Below are 16,716 nucleotides of genomic sequence, written 5' to 3'. Positions count from 1 at the left end.
TTTTCACCCTTTAGCTGAAGCGAGAAGAGAGTAAACAGTACTTGGCCAATTTATATTTCACACTACATAAAGTTAGATTTTTTTTTTCTTCCAACATGCTGACATGCTCCCACACATGATAATGGCACTGTTGTTAAAGCCAGAGATATCAAGACAGTTATGAGGATTTGTTTGAAATGGAACAATGGGGTCGGCATTTTGCAGATAAGCAAGGAAAATCTGTTCATTTTTGGTTTGAGCGCATTCAGATTGTAAACAGGCAACTGTGGTTGCATTTGAGGTGGGGAAATATTTTGGATCCCGAGTTCAAATCCCACTCGGCTGTTGAATTAATATCAAGTGAGGTTGACTCTGCCTCTCGTCCTTCCGAGGTCGGCAAAATGAGTGCCGGCTTGCTGGTATCCTGTGTCGGAGTGGTGACCCGTCCAGGATTGTGCCCAATAGCCGAGGAGACTGCTTAGGCAGCACCAACACTCTGCACAGGGTATGGCCCCAATGGATGGACCTTACAAATCAACGGCGGCCATACACGAATCTGAGAATGCATTTGACAGCACAATGTGGACAATAAGATAATGATGTATGCAGAAGGAAATGCTTCACTTCTGCAGAAAGTTTAATGAGTAGTAAACTTTTAATGAAGGAAAAATTCTGGAATGTAGACCATGTAAATAAAATATGGATGTGCCAAGGTTATGAATGGCTAAATGTTCCCTTCCGGTTTCCAACTTTCACTGCATTAGCAAAGAGGTTTTTTTCTTTTCTTTTCCATTTTAACACAACAGAGTTTCAGGCCTACCTTTAGGGGCTTGTGGGTTTGTTGTAATCACGCTACACAAGTCTTCCATGGTACTTTTCCGAAATCTCTCCTTCCAGTAATGAATGTACCTGTCACAAAAAAAAAAAAATATATATATATATATATATATATATATATATATATATATATATATATATATATATATATATATAAAGAGACCAATGAATGACGTCTAATAAGTTTTGAAAAATAAATAAATAATCATAAAATAGAATGGCAGTATACATTTTAAAATCATGGAGAGGTTCATCTGTCCATCTTCAGCAACCTTCTGATTATTATCGAAACTCTGGCTTTGAGTACCGGACGAAGCATAGCGGCAATCTTCGTATTACAAATGCAACTCGAAACTTCACGGAACATCTTACCCCACGCTGTCTTGAGAAACAAGGACGTGTGCGGGGTCTACGAGCGGCAAATGTTATGTTAGTTATTCGTGCCTGTCGTTTGTGTCCTTTATGATGTTTTTTGAAACAGTTCCTTAACCCCGCTTTTACCTTGCGTGCACAGGATAAAAATGGTCGAATATTACCAATGCCCTCATCTCCTGAATGTATGTATATCCCATACATTGCCTTCTTCAGTTGTCCATCACCCTAACAACCATCTCCTCCCAACCCTCTTGTTTGTCCCCCACTCCTCGCACACACTTTTATTCATTCTCCTTCTTTTGAATTTCTCAATTTATTTTCTCTCAATGCATCCCTTTCTGCTCAAAGTAGTGCAATTGCCTTTGAGCTGTCTATCCTGGGTTTGAATCTCGACCTGGCAATAAACTATCACCCTGGTGTTACGTCGGCAGACTTTCGCAACAGCGAATATGTCATCCTTTGTATGGATGAAGATCTATCTACTATAATTCGCAGATGGACGTTGAAGATCATGCGGTATATTTTGCTGAAGAGTCGGCCAAACGTGTCCCTTTACCCCCACTATTCCCCCCTCCCCCCACCCCCCACTTAAACTCTTAAATCGTTCTCCTTTGTAATCTGTCGATATGTACTTTATTTTATATTAAATCGTTCTGCAGCTTCATAAACCAGCAAATAAATAAAATTACAAGAATCACTTTTGTCTATAGTTTTACACTTGATGCCGTTCCATTATTAATGGTGCAAAAGTTTCATGGTGTGAGATAACCATCACAGGTCAGCTCAAAAACTACGGTAGGTCGAAATTCAACCCCGTGATAACTAAACCGGTACATACAGAAGTTGCCGTGATTGACCAAAACCTGCGATATTTAAGGGTTTACTCTATTATATTCCCCGTGGCTCGTCAATCATATGTTTGAAGGTTCACATCGATCTGTTACATGGTCCGAGAGAAGAGGATTTTTTTTACCTTGATATTTTCAATCCAATATGACCACCAGAACATGTAACCAATGACGTAATAGATTTAAGTATTCACTCATTTCGGGTCGTAGATCAGATATATGATGTTTCCGATTTTTGGGGATAAGGATTTCGATTTAACCAATTATGGCTGAAATACCACTTTGCCAATCAAGTCATCATTACCACCCTAATATACCCCATGGGTGAGTTGATGACATACGCCAAATTTCCAAAAAAAATTCGTTGAGCGGTTTCGGAGATGTCCAAAATTTTGCGTTTAGTCTAACATGGCTGCCATAGCATGTGACCTACGACGTCAGAGTTATCAATAATTATGTTTAAAGTTTCACATCGATCGGACAAGCGGTTTCAGGGAAAATAAATGAATATTTTAAGCGAAAATATATGGAAGTGAGACAGACACGTTACAATCGTCTCGCAACCCCTTCGGGGCGAGACTAAAAATGACCATTTTATATCTCGTACTACTTTTTTTTTTTGCAAAATGCGACTAAAAAAATGCAACAAAATGCAACCCCGCCACAATTTTTCACCGATACCACAGTGTTCATATATATATATATATCCCAAGTATCAGAAAAAATGTTCCCAGAAAAATAACTCATTTGCACTATGCTTTATTAAGCTGTTTCCATGGCAACCAATCAAAAATAGACAAATCTCACAAAGATCGGCAAAATGTCAATATCTGTCAAATATAAACATAAAATCACACAATTGGTGTCAAATTAAAGCTTTTGAAACATTTACGTATTAAAATATATTTTGTTTATGCTAATTAGCTCATTTGCATATTAATTAAATTGGACTCAAAGACAAAAATTCCCACAAAAATGCAAGAATTTCCATTTTCTTTCCTTTTAATTACCAAACATGTCAGTTTTTTTGTCAAAAAAACATTACTTAAGTGTTGCCAGATACAAACCAGGTTGGCAAAAAATATATTAAAATTTCTGAATTTTTTAAAGTAGGCTAATTAGCATAAAATACAAAGCACAATGAATCGTTCGAAAATCATGCGAAATCAGATTAATCAATAGAATTAATTACCTGGGCCTGATATAATACATAACTGCGACTTATGATGTCTGTTGGTGTTTAAGGGAAACGTAACTATTTTCTGTTTAAGTAAAAGTAGTGGAAATAATTTTAAATGCATTGATATGCTAATTAGGATCCGCCATTATGGAAATTCTCATTTTCGTAAATATCTCAACTTCTGGTACATGGAAGTTTGTAAATGAGGAATCTACACATATGTTTGGAGGGTCAAGGAATACAGTGAACATATTCCCTTTGTTGTCAGAGATGCAGAATAATGTTTGGATAGCTTAATTACATGCAAAAATGGAAACAGCTTAATAAAGCATCGTGCAAATGAGTTATTTTTCTGGGAACATCTTTTTTCTGCTACTTGGGATATATATGAACACTGTGGTATCAGTGAAATATTGTCACGGGGGGGGGGGTGCAAGGTAGGTACCACTGGCCCCCGGCCTAAAATAGTTAGTAACACCATCTTGTAATGAATTCATAACAATAAGTAATTTAGGCGTGAACAATAATGTTAAAAATGAAAAATGTTTTTCCATGCATGAGTGATTTTTTTCATGGAATTATACTCCCCAGTCCCTGATCCAATTTCACTTTATGGGTAGTCACGTGAGATGACATTATGAAGCAGATAGAGCTCGACTTAAAACATTAACACGTCCGTGCATTCCCCTTTGAAAAATTTTATGGATCCCACCAATGTACAATATGTTCATTATAATGCAAATCACATTCCGCTATGAGATTAAAAGTAAATAAGTAAGTAAATAAAACTCATGCCAAAGTTACGCAAATTAAACAGAAAATCACTGCTCCTGTCATTTAATGTCTCAGCGATGTAAGCTTCAATGCAAGAATCTTTGGATTAACAAATAAAAATGACTTGGCTGTTCTTAACCACCATTCTGGCCATAAACAGGCCACGTGTAGTTCTCAAGGTGCAAATCGGTCACCGTGGAAAGTCAGCAACGAGTCCCACGTCCGCAATGAGCAGGCTATGGGTAAGCACCATGTGGTGGAGCAGGCCCTGCATATCCTGTGGTGCAACCTGCTCAGAACACAGCAAGCACGGTAGCTCAGCCGGGGAGTATTCCTGTGCCGGAGCACGCTCCGGCAAGTTGAGTGGCTCCAACAAACCATCGATGAGTGCCGTTCCACCTGCATGCACAGAACCACATGATGTTCTGCATTGCATGCGAGTGATGAGTGAGTCACCATTCATCACATCAAACTTACCCAATCTGTTACTGTATTAGCTAGATAGGCTCACACCTCAGTAGCTCTCGTTCCTTATGGGTTTTTATGAAATAACAATGTCATTTACGATTAAACACTCATCAATGACTCACGGGGGGGGGGGGGAATACAAAATTATATCACATGGTGCAGTCAGAATACTTTCTTGGACAAAATATATAACAAACACATGAGTGAAAAAGATATCAAAGCGCCTTGAATGTGCGTGAATCGGAGGAATAATTGCTACACCTCTTTCCCCACAGGCGAAAGGTTCACACTAAAGTCGCATCTTGTTTTGCATCCAATTTCACAACTACAATTAAGGGACGGAACACGGAAAGAATAGAATTTCAAGACAAAAAGTCGCGGGATGAATCACCTGGTGGCGCATGTTCAATGTCTTTTCATCTCACCTTGATGTTGCACCAAGCCGCATTAGACAATACGACTTCACTATGAAATCAGATTGGTTTGTGGTGCGTTTACGTTCATCGTTTCTTTGCACGTTTTCTTCAGAAAGATTTTTTTTTTCAACGACCAACAATTCACACCTTGGCCTTCATCAGCACAGAATCGATTCCCCCTCAAGAGCCGAGTGCACACTCTTTTGTGGAATCCATTCCATGCTGATGAAGGCCAGTCAGCCAGAAACACGTCCGTGGATTGATTCGCAAGCGATAGGTTGGCATTGTTTAAAAAGTTGGCCGATTGACCTGAAGACCGCAGTGTAGCAGCCGACACGCTGCTCATTTGCAGTGGGTGGTCCCGTCTCAAACTGTAATAAAAAAAACGCCCTGGAGATGTCTGTGCATGCCCCCACTCTTCTCATCCCCTCTCCTCCACCACAATTCATTTAACTTGATAAAATGTTGGATTTAATTAATACTAGTGCGTGCCCGTACATACAAAAAAAAAAAAACTTTCAAACCGCGAGCCAGAAACAACAACCACACAGGCCGTTCCTTCGCTCTTGTGTGCCCGTACATGCAAAAAATAAATCAATAAAAAATAAAACTTTCAAACAACCACACAGGCCGTTCCTTCACTCTCGTAAACGACGACTGGATTGGGGCATTGTGTTTATCTATAAATGCGCATAAGAAATCGAGAAATTATAGATAGATACAGTAAGTCATCACTATCCGGAAGTCCGTACGTTGTAACCCCTAATGGGGAACGCGCTCTAACTTGGCCTTAACTTGTGAACCACTTGTCCGATTAATTTCAAACCTTGAAAAGGCAAACAAACAGAGATTGCTGGAATTATAGATAAATAGAAGATAAATACTGTGGGTGCAAAATGCCAAGCAACGTGTCCTGTCATTGGTAACTAAATGGCGCCCTTTCCCCATCGGCCACGCCTACGCAGCAACGTGTCCTGTCATTGGTTTGGTAAAGAAATGGCCATAACTTGGGAACCACTTGTCCGATTAATTTCAAACCTTGAAAAGGCAAACAAACAGAGATTGCTGGAATTATAGATAAATAGAAGATAGATACTGTGGGTGCAAAATGCCAAGCAACGTGTCCTGTCATTGGTAACTAAATGGCGCCCTTTCCCCATCGGCCACGCCTACGCAGCAACGTGTCCTGTCATTGGTTTGGTAAATAAATGGCCAGAACTTGGGAACCACTTGTCCGATTAATTTCAAACCTTGAAAAGGCAAACAAACAGAGATTGCTGGAATTATAGATAAATAGAAGATAGATACTGTGGGTGCAAAATGCCAAGCAACGTGTCCTGTCATTGGTAACTAAATGGCGCCCTTTCCCCATCGGCCACGCCTACGCAGCAACGTGTCCTGTCATTGGTTTGGTAAATAAATGGCCAGAACTTGGGAACCACTTGTCCGATTAATATCAAACCTTGAAAAGGCACATCCACAAGGCCCCAGCAATATACCTGGCAAGTTTCAATTAGATCGGACCAGTGGTTGTAGAGAAACAGTGGTCACTCTCTCACTCTCTCTCACTCTCTCACACACACACACACACACACACACACACACACACACACACACACACACACACACACACACACACACACACACACACACACACACCTGGAATTATAGATAGATGCTGTTGATTGATGTAGCACAGGCCTGATGGGCCAAATGGCCTCCTCCTGCATCAAAGTTCCCTGTGTATCATCAAAAAAAAAATTACCCACTGACTGCCACAGTGGGCTGTGGTATGTAGATTCGATTAGATCTGAGAATGAACAATCTATATGATCGTAGATCTGCGTGCGGACACTCACTGGCAGACAGACAGACAGACAGACTGCGTTTAATCAAAAGGCGAATTCGAACGACGAGTTCTCGCCAGAAAACGTTACAACCCGCGAGGAAGAGAGGCAGCAAGTCCGAGTCTATAAATGCAGTCGAGGAATAGAATCGAAAGTTTAGAAATGTTCCAGGCCTACAATGTATGCCCGATCAGCGAAAAGTTAATCGGTAAAGGTTATCGGATTATGCAAGGACACGTAAGTTTGCACGACGGTCTGAATCACAGAAAGGTTTCCTCCGACCACGGCCATGCATCCCACCAAAGCAACAACACACCTGCATTCGCCATATCTCGTACGTCATGACGTCACCACGTCCGCGCGAGCCGTTGCGGAAGTACTCGTGACGCGTTCTCATTAATGAAAAAAAAAAGGCAATTGTTAATTTGTAATTTAAAGAATAGCACCACTATTTTTAACTTGGCATCGGCTGTTGCTTTGATGCAGAGTAGTTGTGCAGACACGGATAAACATTGCAACATCGAGGGATAAAAACGTCCCTTAAATGACGTCATCACGTACGCACACAAAGATCAACGCGCGGACGCTGACATGATCATTGCAAATATATAAATAAGTCGACGAGGATTGAAATGACGCGATGACGTCATGACGCGTTGCTCCGCCCTCGAGTCCGGTGCCACCCCCCTCCACGAACGGACCGCGAGCTTGCGACCGGCTCAGAGCGAACCGGACCCTTCGGGACGTCGGTATTGTCGCCATGGATGGTCGCGCGTCCTCCCCCTGAGCTGAGCTCCCCCCGCCCTTGCTTCCTCCGGTCATGCACGCTCCCGTACGGATGTGCGCTCCGTCGGCCACGGCTGCTGCGATGTGGGTTCCCACGGAGAGCGAGAAATTCGGTGTGGGTGAGTGTGTTCACTGGAGGGATGCGGTGACGGGCGCTGCGCACCGAGCGCTCATCCCATCTGGTACCGCGGACTAAGGTGGTGCTCAGTGGGGGATGGAGAGCAGAAAGCACCGATCGATGGTCATGTCCCTACTTCTCTGGACCCCCCAATGTTTCTCTTCTCTGTTTTGCATTGCTTTTGTTTGCCCCCCCCTCTCTGTACACGTGGATTAGCTCGGATCGTTTACTCCGACCGTTCGAGTCTCCGACTGAGATTTCTTATTTGTTTTTGGTTTTTACGTCACTTCCTCACGTTCAGGACGACGGCTTGTAATGTGGTGGAACAGGAACGAGGACGAGACGGCGGTTTTGTGTCACGTACATCCATTAAGGAGGTCCGTGCGTCCCGTGTCCGTTTGGCCTCGCACTCGTGGACTGGGTCCGGAAGACTGGTGTGTGTGTGTCAACGTGTTGGGGGATATTATCCTCTTCGCGATCCACACCGCAGATCCATGAACACACCCACCTCCTCTTCAACACACCCACCCCCTCCTCTACACCCCCCTCCTCTACACCCCCCTCCTCTACACCCCCCTCCTCTACACCCCCTCCTCTACACCCCCTCCTCTACACCCCCTCCTCTACACCCCTCCTCTACACACCCCCTCCTCTACACACCCCCCTCTCCTCTACACACCCACCCCCTCCTCTATACACCCACCCCCTCCTCTACACACCCACCCCTCCTCTACACACCCACCCCTCCTCTACACACCCACCCCTCCTCTACACACCCACCCCTCCTCTACACACCCACCCCTCCTCTACACACCCACCCCTCCTCTACACACCCACCCCTCCTCTACACACCCACCCCTCCTCTACACACCCACCCCCTCCTCTACACACCCACCCCTCCTCTACACACCCACCCCTCCTCTACACACCCACCCCCTCCTCTACACACCCCCACCCTCTACACACCCACCCCCTCCTCTACACACCCACCCCTCCTCTACATACCCACCCCCTCCTCTACATACCCACCCCCTCCTCTACACACCCACCCCCTCCTCTACACACCCCCACCTCTACACCCCCTCCTCTACACCCCCTCCTCTACACCCCCTCCTCTACACACCCACCTCTCCTTTACACACTCCACATGCACAACACACCCACCCCCTCCTTTACACACTCCACATATACAACACACCACACCCCTTCCTCGACACACTCCACATGCACAACACACCCACCCCCTCCTTTACACACTCCACATATACAACACACCACACCCCTTCCTCGACACACTCCACATGCACAACACACCCACCCCTCCTTTACACACTCCACATATACAACACACCACACCCCTTCCTCGACACACTCCACATGCACAACACACCCACCACCTCCTTTACACATTCCACATGCACAACACACCCACCCCCCATTTACACACTACACGTACACTACACACCCACCACTCCTCCCCTACCCACGACACATCCACCACCCTCCCCTACCCACAACACACACACAACACATCCACCACCCCTCCCGTACCTACAACACATCCACCACCCTCTCCTACCATCGACACATCCACCACTCTCCCCTACCAGCTACACATCCACCACCCTCCCCTACCCTCAACACATCCACCACCCTCCCCTACCCACAACACACACACAACACATCCACCACCACCCCTCCCCTCCCCCACCCCACACACTGATGAGCCGAGGTTGCGGGTTTGCAAACCTTCCTTTCGGGAAAACCATCAGCTCTCCATGAGGCTCGTGTGGGTGCAAAGCTGCCATTGCCGAGAGCTGGCGAAGCGAGCCTGTTCGCTGTGCAACGAGCTCGCACCCCCGTGGTGTTTGTGTGCTGGCGTGGCGAGGATGCGTTGCCACCTCACCGGAGCATTCGCACAATTACAATAAATCGCCTTTTCAACGAGCACTGCCTTGGATTGGGCAATCTTGATACACCAAGCTTATTCTGACGTGTGTGTGTGTGTGTGTGTGTGTGTGTGTGTGTGTGTGTGTGTGTGTGTGTGTGTGTGTGTGTGTGTGTGTGTGTGTGTGTGTGTGTGTGTGTATATATATATATATATATATATATATATATATATATATATATATATATATATATATATATATATATATATATATATATATATATATATATATATATATACACACACACACATACACATATACATATACATATACACACACATACACACCCACGAATGCAAATTGTTATCGTTCTCTGTGCAGTTCGACAGCGTAAGTGATTGCATTTGGTAGCGGTGAGTTTGTAGCATATTCTGCGTGACGCCTACCCTGTTTCGTTTTGTTTTGAGAAATGAAGTTGAATGGAATAATTGAAACAAAGCGATCGGAGTTGGCATATTCACCAACAACAACAAAAATGGAGGCACCACCATCGCATGCACTCACCCTGGAGGCAAGGCTTGGGGCGCGCTTATCTACCGCAAAGTGGTCGTCACCCCGAACGCACCCTGTCCTGGATGAAGACCGCTCGATCTCCGGCACGGAGGTCGCGATGAACGTCGGACCTGAGCCTCGTCTCTTGGGCAGCTTGATTATGATGTGGTGGTGCCTCCACTTTTGTTCTGTATGGATCTTCCCATCGACAAGCAGCCTCTGGTTGACTTTAACAATAATAATAATAATAATAATAATAATAATAATAATGCTTATTAAGAGTCCACTCATACCCATGGATGTTCTTCGGGTTGACTATCATTTGAAAAGGGTTGGCCTGTGTTTGTACCTTTGACCAATTCCTGACTTGGATATGGGGTTTACCAGCACACACTGCAGCCGAGAATGTTGTGATCTTGGTTTCAGATTTTACTGACCATGTTATGTTTGTTGCTTACAAAGCTTTTATTCAATTGATTTTCTTTCGACATCGTTTGCCACACCAAGCCTGGTGTTGTGTTAACGGTTAAGGTGGCTGCCTTTAAGATCTTAGGGTTTCGAGTTTGAGCCCCTGTTGTGCTGTTACATAACACCAGGTGGGTCGACTCAGCCCGTCATTTTCGAAGGTCAGCAAACTGAGTACCAACTTGCTGGAAACGGGGGCACTGCATCAGCGGCACAGCCATGCTCACGGCAATGTTGCAACCAGCTGCCACATGCTGCATACGAAGCAATATTAATTCGGCACTCCCAGGCTTCTGCACCTTCTTCGAGCACCCGGCACTGTTACTGATCTCATTTCTCAGCTGTCTCGCCTAGGCTCTGATCTCGGCTCAGCTATAAACCGTCACTCTGATGTTTCACAGGTGGGGTGATCCATCAATGTCTCTCTCTCTCTCTCTCTCTCTGTCTGTCTGTCTGTCTGTCTGTCTGTCTGTCTGTCTGTCTGTCTGTTGTCCTGTCCACTAGCATTAGTTGGTGGGCGTTGTGTATCCCACCGCGTCTCTCGTATCGCAGCCTGCCAGCACCCTGAACAAATGACCAATTTCTCCCCCCCCCCCCCAAATCGTCTTCGGTTGACCGTCGGGCCTGGCCAGCCAGTTCGTGACAGACCTGGACCGAAAACATTCCCTGCCCGACCCCACGATAATTTGGGAATACTTGGGGCTGTTAACAATGTCGGCGTGTGGATTGCCACCAATCTTCTACCAAAAGTCTTTTCCCTTGTACAATGTTCATACTTCAGAGCCATATATCTGCTTATCTATTTCATTCCGCATGTCCCAACGTGACACCGAAAATCCTTGTTGTGTATATTGTGTTTTGGGGGAGTTTGTCTAATAATTATTAGATTTATAATTAGATTTATAATTATTAGATAACAAATTATAATTTGATCACAATCACATGCTGATAGACTTGCCTTGTTATACAGGGTGTGGCCACTGAGTGGGGCATCACTTATCTCAATGTATGTATATTTGTCCGTATAATCACCATGCTTGGTGTTGGCTTAATGGTTAGGGTGGTATATATTGGTTCATGAGCCAGCAAGTGACCACTATATTTGTTATGGGTGTGTCTGTCTGTCTGTCTGTCTGTCTGTCTGTCTGTCTGTATGTCTGTCCCGAGCATAGCTCCGTGGGTTTTGATCCGATCCTGATAAAATTTTGGTGCGAGGTTTGTATCATGATCTCGTTGTGTTTTCCTGAGAATGGGCGTGGTGCGCCCATTATCGGTGGAGCCACGCCCAAAAAAACGTGTTTTTAGGAGGTAGCCAGTTTCAAGTTGCATCTTCTCCGAGGGGGTTTGTTGAATCTGGCAGGGTTTTGGTATTTGGTTATCCCAATGGCACCTGCATAGCCCCACGGAGCTCGATTTTTCATTTTCGTCCCAAGGTCAAGGTCACAAGGTCACGAACTTAGAAAATGTCAAAAAAATCAATCAATTGGGCATCGAGCTCCTTGGGTTTTCAACTGTTTCGAATGAAAGTTGGTATGCAAGTCGTGTTCTTCGAGTACTCCAACTTTCATCATTTACGTTTTTTCCCGATTCCCGCCAGTTTGTCCGTCGCATCCCCTCGAAGGTCAAAAAATTTAAAAGGCGAACCTGTGTACATTGCTCGTGAACCATCGCCGTCTCCAGACTTGTATACTTCTACATTCTTCAATATAGTGATGTGTATAAGCAAAATTCAAGGCCCAATACAAAGCATCCTTGGATACGTGTTAATGTGTTGCCGAATATATTTGGACGGCACACCACAACTTCAAATGTCCCCTCGCAATCTCTACTTCCATGTGTTTTTCTGACATTGCAAAGCATCTACGATACTGTACTTGTTTTTTTTGTTTTTTTTAAGTATCTTGTGTGACATTATAGATAGCACCGTTCTTCCTGCTTTGGTAGAATTCCTTGGTAAGTACCCTCAAGTCTGCATTCATTACAACGTTGGACAAAGTATGGACACTCATTGTTGTATTGTTGAAAATGTGAAGTGACCAGCCCAGATCCTCGACTTGAACCAGTTTTGTTACATTTTTGTAAGATTGCCTGGGAGTCGGAGTCTGAGTCTGAGGAGTCAGAGCCAACCAACTACAATCCGAGACTGAACGCTCACTCGCTCTCAAGGTGTGCATTTGTGCTTGACGTCTAATAACGATCAGTTCAAAATGATGGGGACGGTGACGTATCACAAGATGAAAATAACGAGAAATGATGTTAATTATTCACCTTCGACCAAATTTGAATATTCAGGTTAATTATTAGTCGCGCTTCGATTAATCAGAAGAGTATGAGGGCAAGATTGTGAGTGATTGAGCTTTGTACATGCGTTGTGAAAGACTAAACTGACAATAGGATGAGCAATTGTAGAAAGGTACATTCGCCAGGAGGTTAATTTTTGTTGAGAATCGAGCTTGGAATGAAAGTTGCAAGCCCGAGACCACATGTCAATGTGACGGTCTTCTGCAATATTCCGATCTCGTGGAGGAGTCCTGCACGGCTTGCATTTTCATCACAATATATATATATATATATGTAAAGTCTGCACCAGGAAGGTGAGCTTTTTACAATGTCTTGGAGCTGGTGAACCCAGGAAGATGCTGTACCTGCAGCGTGAGCAATCGCACAAATGGAGGATGCATGATGCAGTCACGGACATCCTCGTACAGTATTCGAGTTTTCACAACACCAGGAGGTTGACTGGATATTGAAGGGTCGGGGGTCATAAATGGCCACTTCAAACGAGGTGAAGCACCTTGCATCGTCCAACTCTGTGCAATGGTGGTAGTGGTGGTGCCGGCAGAGCTGCAGCAACACCTTGAACACTGTAACGTATACATGTTGTCGATTCGACCACGTTTCATTTCAAGGCAAAATGAAATCATCCTGAACCTTCCAATCTGCCCACTAATAAAATGGCATTCTTTGTTTTCGATGAAAAGACGGAGGAGGATATGTGCTTTTCGGATGCTGCGCATCCAAACAACCCTTGTTGCCATAAATATGTTTTTCGATTAGTCATCGGAAGCATAATCCTATCCTGATTAATGGGATGGTGATGGTGGGACATTCCTGGTGAAGCTATGATGTTTGTGTTGTGAAAAATGCTCCTAAATGGGTAACAGTAATGAGTAATGAGCTGTGATGAGTAATGAGCTCACAGTAATGAGCTGTGAGCAAACGGAATGTCCTGGAGACCTTTCTTGATCTTTTTTTTTCCAAAAAAATTGGACAAACTATGCACTAATGAACACACGGTGATGTCATTGGTGATTTGGGAACACGTCAACCGTGGCTCATGATACTGGGATGTCAAATCCCTCACATTATTGATATTCCTATTGTCTACGCACGTCCTCGGAATTCCTGTGAAAGAACATCTATGCCTCCTAATGTCCTCCTCCAGCCAGATTGTCCTCCATGAGTTGTAGATCACAGTTAAAAAAGGAAAACTTAAAGAACAGTTACTTCATTGTATCTTTTAAATACCATCTATAGTACTCGGCAATTATGGCAAAACATTTTCTTTTGTAATTCCTCCTTTTCAGGTTATTCTTATTAATAACTCCATCAAGCCTGGCGTTGGCTTAGTGGTTAGGGTGGCAGTCTTGGGAAGTTAGGGTTCTGAGTTCAAGCCCTGTTGTCCGCTGAATTAACACCAGGTGGGGTTGATTCAGCCCGTCATCCTTCCGAGATCAGCAAAATGAGTACTCGTGAACTGGTAATAGGGGCATTGCATCAGTGGTGCTTCTATACTCAGAAGCAGTCGTGATGCACCATTGAGCATATTCAGTTGAAAGCATGAAATCATGCCATCACATGAAGTGGAAGTATTAAAAAGGAAAAACAAACTCGAAGGGCACTCGGTAGAGCACATACTTCCACCACGTAATGCCTGATCCACTAGAACACATCGGGCCCATTATAATTTTGAACAAGAAAAAGAGCAATGGGACATTGCAGACCCTCGCCAGGACTGCTTTTGTGTGGTGTGTTTTGTGTGTTGGTGTGTTTCATTAATAATGAGACATAACTAGAACTGCCACTTTATAACTGCTGGCAGTGATGACCGGTAACCAAGATGTCCCCCTTTGATACAACCCCACTTTGATTGGCCACCTGACCCTGACCCATAACGTTTTTGTTTGTTTGTTATTATTCAATTAAGTTTAGAATGGGATTAAAACAAATTCAATTCAGATCAAATGGAAGACCAAATAGGTACAGTCCTGCATTGGAGAAATCAGAAAGAAACCCAAACAAGAAAAATGCAAAGATTAAGTCATCAGGAGGAACCTGGATAGGATTTGCATTTCAGCTGCTACTCCTCTACCCTCAAACCCATCCAGGCACAGCGACGTGAGCCCCATTGGGAAAAAAAAAGAAGAAAAAGAATCCATATCAAAAAAATTAAATAATTTTGGCTGCTAAACCATGTGTCTGATGAAGTTGAAATTTAAAACTTGTATTCCCCATCACTACTAGGTCATAAATGTGAAGTTTCACGTTGATTGATTAAGCCGTTCCAGAGAAAACATTATTTAATATTTTCTTCAATCCAATATGGCTGCCAAACCATGCCAAATATGGCTGCCAAACTATCAATTATTCCTAAACAAACTTGTACATACATGACTTGGGGAACATTTGTGTGAGGTTTCCCCTCGATTTGTCCAGCCGTTCTGGAAAATATTTTTTTTACAGTAAATCCAATATGGCTGCCAAACCATGTGACCAATGACATCATATGTGTGAACCTTTTGTTCCCTATGGACAGGTGGTCATATGTGTAAAGTTTCGCCTCTATCTGTTCAGCCACTTCAGAGAAGATTTGTTTTTTGTTTTTAGTTTTGTTTTTAAACGACATGGCTGCCAAGTCACGTGACGGATGAAATCATCAAAAAAAATTTCTGTGAACATTTTTATCCCAAGATGACCCTCAAAATTTTTCATAGTGATCGGATGTAGTGGTATACTTGTGCAATTATGACGTCATAATGATGGCACCTCTAACATCATTAAAAAGTCGCACTCATTCAACATGAGTACTTGCTATGTGCCAAGTTTCAATTTTTTCCTTTGTGCGGTTTCAGAGATACAGAAGTCCAAAGTTTTTTTTTTTTTTTTTTCTTCCGTTTTTCCAATGTGGCTGCCACACCACGTGACATATGACGGCATAATTATCATTAAAACATTCTACATGAGTCGTCTCACCAATAGTGAAAATTTTGTCTCAATCCGACAAGCGGTTGTGGAGAAAAACATGAAAGTTCTGACCTGTCCACAAAATTTCATCCAGATCCGTCCACAACTTTTTGAGATATCCTGCACACAAACAAGCAGAGAGAAAGGGGTGGAAGCATAACCTCCTTCACCTCCGGTGGTGGAGGTAACAAGCAGACCCAATTGCAAATACCCTCTCCTTCAGCAAGGGTAAATATCATGCTATACATTACTATATCATTCTTGGCCCCATCTCAAAATGGTGAAGAATCGCTTTTAAAACTAGAATGGGCACTCGGTAGAGCGCATACCTTCGCCTCCGCTACTTTTTTGTTCTTGGCATGAGAGTGGGGGGAACAGAACGGTGAACATTTTGGTGTTGGTTTCATGCAAATCGGTTTTGATTTGACCGTGTTATGACAAAAACCGCGTATTTTGAAAGGTCGTGACCCCACGAATCTTTGACCCCCAACCGCTAACAAGGGTAATGACGTAATTGTGTCATGTCACCCATCACAAGATTGGGCAATGAATTCTGAACATTTTGGCATCGGTTGCATGCCAATTAGATCAAAATTGACCGCGCTATGGTAAAAATACGAATTTGACCTTTCCGTGACCTTGAACTTTGACCCGATCCCTCCCAAAATCTAATCAAATGTTCCTTGGATAATAACCCATCATCCCACCAAATTTCAAGCGATTTGGTTTAATAATTTCTGAGTTTTGTGAATAACAAACAAACACACACACACACACACATATTCACAAATAAATAAATAAATAAATAAATACACAGCAACCAATACATAACCTTTCGCAGAATGCGAAGGTAATTAAATAATTCTCGGATCTTCACGAAATTGAATCGATTCGTCCTCGCACACACAATCAACCCGTCCACCAAGTTTCATCCAAAT

At 43.6% G+C, this 16,716-nt stretch overlaps 2 protein-coding genes across 8 annotated transcripts in view; one reads left to right on the top strand and one right to left on the bottom strand.

The window, feature by feature from the left end:
* ZNF277 (zinc finger protein 277) overlaps window positions 1-7,111 on the bottom strand; it is a 55,140-nt gene extending 48,029 nt beyond the window's left edge. For both annotated transcript variants that reach the window (XM_085894110.1, XM_085894111.1), the window contains exons 1-3: window positions 7,041-7,111; window positions 4,188-4,392; window positions 800-888 (exon numbers count right to left, since the gene is read on the bottom strand). In XM_085894110.1, the coding sequence (XP_085750236.1) occupies window positions 800-888; window positions 4,188-4,392; window positions 7,041-7,053 (307 nt within the window). In that variant the 5' untranslated portion in view covers window positions 7,054-7,111. The remainder of the gene's footprint in view (window positions 1-799; window positions 889-4,187; window positions 4,393-7,040) is intronic.
* A 266-nt stretch (window positions 7,112-7,377) lies between these two features.
* The window catches only part of DOCK4 (dedicator of cytokinesis 4), a 289,016-nt gene continuing 279,677 nt past the window's right edge, over window positions 7,378-16,716 (top strand). For all 6 annotated transcript variants that reach the window (XM_085894107.1, XM_085894106.1, XM_085894104.1 and 3 more), the window contains exon 1: window positions 7,378-7,629. In XM_085894107.1, the coding sequence (XP_085750233.1) occupies window positions 7,545-7,629 (85 nt within the window). In that variant the 5' untranslated portion in view covers window positions 7,378-7,544. The remainder of the gene's footprint in view (window positions 7,630-16,716) is intronic.

Source organism: Eptatretus burgeri, chromosome 9 (assembly GCF_056783735.1).
Source record: "Eptatretus burgeri isolate ZD-2024b chromosome 9, Ebu_testis_v1, whole genome shotgun sequence".
In the NCBI taxonomy this organism is placed as follows: domain Eukaryota; kingdom Metazoa; phylum Chordata; class Myxini; order Myxiniformes; family Myxinidae; genus Eptatretus; species Eptatretus burgeri.
The sequence above is the reverse complement of the archived record's forward strand: the minus strand, read 5'-3'. Positions and strand labels throughout refer to the sequence as shown.